Below are 9,281 nucleotides of genomic sequence, written 5' to 3' on the forward strand. Positions count from 1 at the left end.
GGGCATGGGAGGACACAGGGACATGGGGGGGGCATATGGGGACACGGGGGGGTCATGGGAGGGACAGGGGGGCATAGGGACACGGGGCCATGGGGGGGGGGGGGGGGGGCATCAGGGGCATATGGGGACATGGGGCGATGACGGGGGACATGAGGGCGACGGGGACATGGGAGGACATTGGGGGAAAACATGGGGGTTATGGGGACTTGGGGGGGGCATGGGGGGGGGGCACAGCAGGCACTGGGGACAGAGAGGACACAGGGGGACCCAAAACCCCTTCAGTGCCCCCCCCCCCCAGCACAGACAGGGCAGGCCCGGCACCAAAGGGGTTAAACTGTTTTATTGCTCCAAAATTGGGGGGGGGGGGGGGGGGGGGGGCTCTGGGTGCCCCATGGGGGGAGCAGAGGGTGCCACCCCCCCCCGGGGGGGGGGGCTGGTGGAGGGGGGGTCCCAATGCCCCCCCCCCCCTCCCCCCGCCACCGGGCCCAGCAGCGCCAACCCCTGGGGTTAGTACAGGGTGAGGGGGGCGTGGGGGGGGCCGGGACCCCCGTGGGTGGGGGTCCCACGGGTGGGGGGGGGTGCGGTGGGGGGGCTGGGCCGGCCCCATGCTGGCACTTAGTAGTAGGTCTCCTTCTCCACCCAGCCTGGAAGGGGGCAGGCGTTAGGGGGGGGGATGTGGGGGGGGGGGAAGCTGGAGGTGCCCCCCACCCCCTTGAGACCCCTCCCCACCCCCCCCCACCCACATGGGTGCCCCCCCAGCCCCTCGGGTGCTCCCCACCTCCCTCGGGTACCCCCTGCCCTCACGGGGGGTCCCCACTTCCCTGGGTGCCCCCCACCCACCTGGGTATCCCCCCCCTTCCCTATTGGGTGCCCCCCACCCCTTTGGGTGCCAGCAGCAATTTTGGGGGGGGGGGGGAGGCATCAGGGTCTGCTTTGGGGAGGGCATTGGGGATGGAAGGGGACCAAGGTGGGGGTGCCTGGGGGGGGGCAGTGCCCATATTGGGGGGCTGGGGGATATGGGGGGGGGGGCAGGTGGTTTATGGGGGGTGGGGGGGCAGTTCCAAAGCTGCTTTTTGGGAGAGGACAAGGATGTTTGGGGGGGGGGGATTTGGGGTCCAGTGCTCCAGATCTGGGGCATTGGAGGGGGTCGGGGGGGCTGCACCCCAAAGGGGGCGGGGGGATTTTGGTGTCTGGGGGGGGGGGTATTTGGGGCGGGGGGGGCAGGGGGGGGCACTCACCGCCGGGGTAGCGGCGCAGGATGAGCTTGCGCACCTCGTCGTAGGCGAAGATGAGCAGGCTGTAGGGGAAGGCGCAGAACCACCAGGTGACCCTGCAAGGGGGGCGGGGGGGACACAACGTCAGCACGGGGGGCACCCATGGGTGCTGGGGGGCCGGGGAAGGCCGGGGGGGGGGCGCTCACTTGAGGGGGTACATGCGCAGGGCCACCCCCATGCCGGGGCAGTAGGAGAGGAACGCCGCCAGCGCCGTCTCCTCCAGCAGCCCGAAGATCAGGATCTTGTTCCTACGGGAGGGCGGCACCGCGGGTGTCGGGGCCGGGGGGCACCCATGGGTGCCGGGTGGGAAGGGTGAGGGTGGGGGGTGTGTGTGGGGGGGGGCACCCACTTCATGCCCTGCTGGAAGACGGAGTTGCGGCGCGTCTTGCAGATGATGAGGTCGGCCCACTGCACCACCACGATGCTGGCGAAGAACGCCGTGTGGCACGTGAACTCCACCACCTTGCGCTGCTCGTACGTCTGGGGGGGGGCACGGCGTCAGCACACGCGCGTGTGCAAGGGGAGGGGCACGCCGGGAGGGTGTGAACAGCCAGGGTGCGTGCGAGGGCTGGGGGGGGGGGGGGTGCATGCACGTGCTGAAGGGAGGCAGGGCAGTGCACGAGCAAGCGTGCAAGAGAAGGTGTGAGCACAAGCAGAAATGGAGTGCACAAACGGGTGTGCAAGAGCTTGTGTGCCAGGATGGGGGTGGGGGTGGCACGTGCAAGCACACCAGAATGTGTGCACACAAGGGTTGTGCGTGAGTGCAAGCATGCAAGGGCACAGACACACACACACGCACAAGCACAGCCGTGCAAGGGGAGTTGCACAAACAGGCACACAACGAGGCATGCACAAGGATGCCTCTGCAAGGGCTCACGCAGATATGCCGCAACGCAAGCGTGCACACCAGTGCTCTGCGGGTGCACAGGCGTGCAAGGCCCTTGCACAAGCGTGCCTGCACCCGCACGCTCACACGGACGAGGGCACACGTGCTGCAGCACCCCGAGGAGCTGCACCAAGGCAGGGCACAAACCCGGGGATGCAAGGGGCAGGAGTGAGCAGGCGTGTGCGCAAGCGTGCCGGCAGGCGAGTGTGCACATGGCGGGTGGGGGGGGCTTTGCACGAGCACGTGCGCTCACCCACTCCTGGCCGTAGGAGTCCTCCAGGTCGTTGGTGGAGCGGTCGTCCCAGGCCAGGCGGATGCCCACCAGGCGGGTGGGCAGGAACCCGTTCTCAGCCAGGATCACGAAGTAGGTGAAGAACCCCCCCAGCGCCTGGATCATGCCTGCGGCACCCCCGCGTCACCCCACGGCTCGGCACCCGCGGGGCTCAGCACCCATGGGTGCAGCTGCAAGATGTCCCCTGGCATCCCCAGGGGGCTCCCTATGCGCCCTTGGTGGGTCCCCCGGTGCCCCCTGGCACCCCCGGTATCACCAGTGGGTGCCCTGCGGTCGCACGGGGCGCTGGGTGCCAGCTGGGGGGGGTCGCTCAGTGTCACCAGTGGGTTGTAGGGTGACACGGTGAGCCCTTGGTACTTCTCATGGGGGCCCTGGTGTCACCCCGTGTGCCTAAACGCCAGCTGGGAGGCATCACCCGTGGGTGCCGTAGGGTCACCAGTGGGTCCTGGGGTGCCACTTGGAGCCCTGCTGTCACCCCGAGCCCCAGGCAGCGGGCAGGGGGATGCCCCTCGGGATCACCAGTGAATGCCCTGCTGTCACCAGCGGGGCCTGGGGGGCCACTGAAGCCCTGGTGCCAGCTGGGGGGACACGACTGGTATCAGTAGTGGGTGCCCTGGTGCCACTCGTGGGTGCCCCCTGGTGCCACTCGTGGGCCCTGGGGCGCTCCTCAGAGTCCCGGTGCCCCCCAGTGCCCCAGCTGCCAGCTGCGGGGCCGTCCCCTGGTGCCTCTAACGGTGTCACCAGTGGGTCCCGAGGTGCCGGCAGGGGTGCCGGGCCCCCTGGGGGGGGGCGCTCACCGATCTGCCCGTAGGCCATGCTGATGAGCCGCTCGTTCACCAGCTTGTCCGTCCGCGGGTTGCGGGGCTGCCGCTTCATGATGTCGCTCTCGGCCGCCTCGTAGGCCAGCGAGATGGCGGGGACCTGGGCGGCATCGTCACCCATGTCACCCCCTGCCACCCTCGTGTCACCCCCTGTCACCTTTGTGTCGCCCCCCGTCACCCTCTGCCGCCCCGTGCCACCCCCCGCTCACCATGTCGGTGCCCAGGTCGATGCAGAGGATGGTGACGGTGCCCAGCGGCAGCGGGATGTTGGCGATGATGAAGAGGAGGAAGGGCGTGATCTCGGGGATGTTGCTGGTCAGCGTGTAGGCGATGGACTTCTTCAGGTTGTCGAAAATCAGGCGCCCTGGGGACAACAGGCTGGCAAGGTCACCACCCATGGGTGCCCCCCTGGACACGGGGTGGTGGCACCCCGGGGTGGCGCCGACCTTCCTCCACGCCGGTGACGATGGAGGCGAAGTTGTCGTCGAGCAGGATCATGTCAGCCGCCTGCTTGGAGACGTCGGAGCCGGCGATGCCCATGGCGATGCCGATGTCGGCCTTCTTCAGCGCCGGGGAGTCGTTGACGCCGTCGCCCGTCACCGCCACGATGGCGCCCTGGGGACACGGGGGTCAGGCACCAGGGGGTGCGGGGATGGGGACGCCACGGGGATGGGGACACCGTGGGGATGGGGACACCATGGGGATGGGGACACCATGGGGATGGGGACACCGCAGGGACAGGGACACAGTGGGGATGGGGACACCATGGGGATGGGGACACCATGGGGATGGGGACACCGCAGGGATGGGGACACCAGGGGGATGGGGACACCAGGGGGATGGGGACATCGTGGGGCATGGGATTGTGGCACCGTGGGACGTAGGGACAGAGGACCAAGGTCACGAGGACAGGAGCACCGCAGGGAGCAGGGGTGGGGGCATCGTGGGGCACGGTGACTCCACAGGGCACAGGGACGGGGCACCACGGGTCGCAGGGACGTGGGCACCGCAAGACACAGGGACGGGGCCCGGCAGCGTGGGGACAGGGACACTCGGGGGGAACGGGGATGCTGCGGGGGGGCCGTGGGACGCCCACCTGGCGCTGGCAGCCCTCCACGATGATCAGCTTCTGCTGGGGCGACGTGCGGGCGAAGACGATCTCGGTGTGGTTCTTGAGGATCTCGTCGAGCTGCTCGGCTGTCATGTCCTTCAGGTCGGAGCCGTGCACCACACACGCCTTGGCCTCCCTGCGGGCACCGCGGCCCTGAGCGGGGGGCGCCCGGCCACCCCCGCGCCCCCCACACCCCCCCAGATCCCCCCCACCTACCGGGGGTTGACCTGGCTGACGGGGATGTTGAGGCGCGCGGCGATGTCCTCCACCGTCTCGTTGCCCTCCGAGATGATGCCCACCCCCTTGGCGATGGCCTTGGCCGTGATGGGGTGGTCGCCGGTCACCATGATCACCTGGGGGGGGCAAGACCACCACCATGAGCCCCTTTTTCTTTTGGGGGGGGTGGTGGCATGAAGCTGTGGGGGAGTCTCACCTTGATGCCGGCGCTGCGGCACTTGCCAACGGCGTCGGGGACGGCGGCGCGGGGGGGGTCGATCATGGACATGAGCCCCACGAAGCAGAGGTTGGTGGTGGGGAAGTTGATCTCGTCGGCGTCGAAGCGGAAGCCCCGGGGGAACTTCTCCGGGGGCAGGTAGAGGTGGCAGAAACCTGGCGGGTGGCAGGGGGTGACGGGGTGGCCCCCCTCCCGCTCCCTTGTGCACCCCCTGTTGTCCCCCCCCCATGTCCCCTGTGACCCCGTGGCCCTTCCCTCCACGTCCCCAGTGCACCCCCTCCTGCCACGTCCCCATTCCCATGTCCCCACGTCCTAATGTCCCTGGCGCCTGTGTCCCCACGTCCCTGTGTCCTTGATGTCTTCTGCCCCCCATAGCCCCCATATCCCCACGTCCCCGTGTCCCTTTTCCCCCACATCCCCATATCCCCTTGTCCCTTTACCCCCATATCCTCCATACCCCCATATCCCCATGTCCCTTTGCCCCCATATCCCCACGTCCCTTCATCCCCCACACCCCTACGTCCCCACGCCCCCACGCCCTGCGTCCCCCCACCCCCCTGCACCTCCCCTCCCTACACCCCCTCCCCACCACCCCCCGGCCCCCCCAGCCCCGCTCACCCAGCACGCGCTCCCCCAGCCCCCCTAGCTCGAGGTAGGCGTTCTGGAAGGCCTCCTTCATCTCCTCGTCCAGCGGCACCTCCTGGCCCTGCAGCAGGATGCGGGAGCAGCGGTCCAGGATGCGCTCGGGGGCGCCCTTCATCACCAGCAGGTACCCCTGGGGGTCCTCCTCCCGCTCGTGGATCGAGAGCTGTGGGCACGGCCACACGCTGGCACCGCGGCCACCGCGGCCACCGCAACCACTGCGGCCACTGCAGCCACCGCCGCCACCGCCGCGGCCGCACCTGGTACTTGTTGGTGGAGTTGAAGGGGATCTCGGTGACTTTGGGGTTCTTGTCCCGCATCTTCTTGACGGAGCCGCAGGAGAGCTGGATGCACTTGAGCAGCGCCGACTCGGACGCGTCGCCCGCCGTGTCCCGCTGGCGCACGGAGAGGAACCCAAGGTGACGCGTGGGGACACCGGCACCGCCCGGGTGGCAGATTGGGGTGGTGACACCCTGCCCCCAGTGCCGGTGGCCGCCTACCTTGGAAATTGAGATGTTCTCCTGGCCCGGCTTGAAGACGGCGCGGTTGCAGAGGCCGGCGATGCGCGCCAGCGCCGCCCAGGTTGGCGAGCGCTTGTCAAAGGTGGCACCTGAGGGACAACGGCCCCCGTCAACCCCCGTCTCCTCTGGGGACACCTCCTGGGGCGCAGGTAGGCACCGTAGGGGGCCACCGCCCAAGGGTCAGGGTGCCCAGGGGCCGGGGACCCAGGGGCCGGGGTGCTGGCCACCCACCCGACTGGTCCTCGGTGGTGTCGGCCTCGTGGATCTGGTTGTCGAACCACATGTGCGCCACCGTCATGCGGTTCTGGGTGAGGGTCCCGGTCTTGTCGGAGCAGATGGTGGAGGTGGAGCCCAGCGTCTCCACCGCCTCCAGGTTCTTCACCAGGCAGTTCTTGCGCGCCATGCGCTTGGCCGTCAGCGTCAGGCACACCTGGGGGGGCACCCATGGGTGTCAGCGGGCACCCCCGGCTCTCAGAGGGCACTGAGCATTGCTGGGTCCAGCGGGACCAGCCAAGCCCAGTAGAACCAGTCCCCGCCACCTCCCTCCCACCAGAACCTGTGCCCTCACAGCACCTTCTCCCCCTTCTGCTCCCCTGGGGGCCCTTACGGTGACGGTGGCCAGCAGCCCCTCGGGGACGTTGGCCACGATGATGCCGATGAGGAAGATGACGGCCTCCAGCCAGGTGTAGCCCAGGATGAGGGAGAGGATGAAGAAGGAGAGGCCGAGGAAGACGGCGACGCCGGTGATGAGGCGGATGAAGTGCTCGATCTCCATGGCGATGGGCGTGCGGCCCACCTCCAGCCCCGAGGCCAGCGAGGCGATGCGCCCCATCACCGTCCGGTCCCCCGTGGAGATGACAATGCCCCGGGCGGTGCCTGGGGGACGGCCAAGGGTCACACGTCCCCTCCGTGCACCGGGGACACCCGCGCGTGTAGGGGATGCCGGGGCACCCTCCTGGCTAAGGACATCCATCCATGAAGGGGACCCTGGGGGACACCTGCCACCACGGGGGACACGGGGGCCATCGAGCGACGTGCCCACCGGGGTGCACCACAGCACGTGGGCACGCACCCACCCAGGGGACATGAGGGACGTGTGCCCACTGGGGACGCGGGGGGAGGAAACGGGGACAGCGCCAGCACCCAGCACCCGTGGGCACCCACCTTCCACGCAGTTGGTGGAGAAGAAGCAGATGTTGCGGGTCTCCAGCGGGTTCTCGTGGGTGAACTCGGGCGAGCGGGTCTGGGGCTCCGACTCCCCCGTCAGCGAGGAGTTGTCCACCTGGCACGGGCAGCGGTGGGTGCCGGGGGGGCGCGGGGCACCCCGCCTCGGTCAGCCCCAGTGTCCCCATGCCAGCTCTGGGGTCCCCGTAGCAGCCACAGCACCCAAAGGTCACCACCCCATGGTGCCCACCCCATACCAGTCCCAGTGCCCACCCCGTACCAGTCCCAGCGTCCATCCCGTGTCACCACCGGTGTCCCCCCCGTCACCACGTCACCGGGTGCCCCCCCCCCGCTCACCTTGCAGCCGTGGGAGGAGATGATGCGCATGTCGGCGGGCACCCGGTCGCCCCCCTTCACCTCCACCAGGTCGCCCACCACCACGTTCTCGGCATTGATCTGGATCTTCTCGCCCTCGCGGATCACCAGGGCTTGCTGCGGGGCGCAGGGCACCCTGAGGTCCTGCCAGCCCCCCCGGGACCCCCCCCTCCGCCAGCCTGGCAGGGTGCTGGGGCGCGGGGACAGTGGCACCAGGGCTCCTACCTGGGGCACCATGTTCTTGAAGGAGTCCATGATCTTGGAGCTTTTGGCTTCTTGGTAGTAGGAGAAGCAGCCGGTGACGATGACGACGGCGGCCAGCACCACCCCCCAGGTACAGCTGGGGACAGGCAGCGTGTCACCGCGTCCCCGGGGCCATGCCCACGTCCCCTTGTGGTGCCCGTGTCCCCTACCGTGCCCACGTCCCCTATCTCCCCCTGTGGTGCCCGTGTCCCCTGCCATATCCATGGCCCCTGTGTCCCCCCGTGGTGCCCACGTCCCCTGCCATGCCCGTGTCCTCCCACGTCCGCTATGGTGCCCCTGTCCCTTGTCGTGCCCATGTCCCCCGTCATGTCCATGTCCCCCACGGTGCCCGTGTCCCCCGCGGTGCCCGTGTCCCCGCAGTGCCCTCACGTTGTCGTTGGAGGGCTCGTCCTCCATGGCGGCCTGGATGCCGTAGGCCAGGAAGCAGAGGATGGCCCCGATCCACAGCAGGATGGAGAAGCCCCCGAAGAGCTGGCGGCAGAACTTGACCCACTCGGGGGTGGTGGGCGGGGGGGTCAGCGCGTTGGGGCCGTCCTGCGCCAGGATCTCGGCCGCCCGCGCGTTGGTCAGGCCCTGCGGGACGGGCACGCTGCCACCACGGGGACAGCTTGGGGGGGGGGGACCGTGGGGACGGGGGCACGGGGTGCCAGGAGGGCGCCGTGGGCGCGTGGGGACGTCTCACCCGGGACAGGTCCACCTGGTACTTCCTTCCCAGCTCATCCAGGGACAGCTTGTGGTCATCCTGCCGGGGCACACGTCACCCGCGTCACCGCGGGTGGGGCGGCGCGGCGTCCCCGAACCCCCCCCCCCCCCCCGGTGGTGTCCCCGGTCCCCTCCTCACCAGGTTCACCTCCTTCTTCAGCTCATCCAGCTCCTTCTCCTTCTGCTTCCTGCGGCCGCCCCCGTTCTCCGAGGTGGTGGCCGCGGGCGAGTACTCGCGGCCATCCTGCGGGCGCGGGGACACCGTGGGCACGGTGGCACCGCCGGCACCGCCGCCACAGCTGGCACGGCCGCGGCCGTGGGCACGGGCATTACCATGGGCATGGATGTCACCGCCAGCGTGGGTGTCACCGTGGCCACAGGCATCATCGAGGGTCACCGGGGGCACGGTGGGACTGCAGGCACGGGGTGGCAGCGTGGGTATGGGGGGCACGGTGGGGCGGGGGAGGGGCAGGCGGGGGCCCGGGCGTGGGTGTCACCGGGGGGGGGGGGCGCTGGGGACAGGGGAAGAGGCACCCACGGCACAGAGCACGGCGGGGGCACCACGGGCACGGGGGGGGGGGTCACCGTGGCCAAGGGGGCGTCGTGGTGGTCATCGGGGGGGGTCACCAGGGCCACGGCGGTGTCACCAGACACAAGGAAGAGGTGCCCACGGGTCAGAGCAGGGGGGTCACCATGGGCAAGGGGGGGTCACTGCGGCCACGGGGGGGTCACTGCGGCCACGGGGGGGTCACCACAAGCCGGGAAAACAAACCCA

The 9,281-nt window shown here is 69.7% G+C and overlaps 1 protein-coding gene across 1 annotated transcript; it reads right to left on the minus strand.

Annotated features, from left to right (window-relative positions):
• Nucleotides 1–325: 325 nt before the first annotated feature.
• LOC308187088 (sodium/potassium-transporting ATPase subunit alpha-2-like) lies at nt 326–8,959 on the minus strand. The gene is given in 24 exon segments (XM_080609231.1): nt 326–644; nt 1,239–1,330; nt 1,421–1,522; nt 1,624–1,754; nt 2,414–2,559; nt 3,250–3,373; nt 3,483–3,637; nt 3,720–3,888; nt 4,370–4,520; nt 4,601–4,737; nt 4,818–4,993; nt 5,457–5,646; nt 5,741–5,875; nt 5,981–6,090; nt 6,233–6,431; nt 6,609–6,877; nt 7,166–7,283; nt 7,523–7,657; nt 7,766–7,870; nt 7,872–7,880; nt 8,174–8,377; nt 8,487–8,546; nt 8,646–8,750; nt 8,840–8,959. Coding segments are annotated over 24 exon segments (3,105 nt in total). The 5' UTR covers nt 8,894–8,959; the 3' UTR covers nt 326–615.
• Nucleotides 8,960–9,281: the final 322 nt, after the last annotated feature.

The sequence above is a fragment of the Anser brachyrhynchus genome, assembly GCF_964034855.1.
Source record: "Anser brachyrhynchus genome assembly, contig: SCAFFOLD_523, whole genome shotgun sequence".
NCBI classification, from domain to species: domain Eukaryota; kingdom Metazoa; phylum Chordata; class Aves; order Anseriformes; family Anatidae; genus Anser; species Anser brachyrhynchus.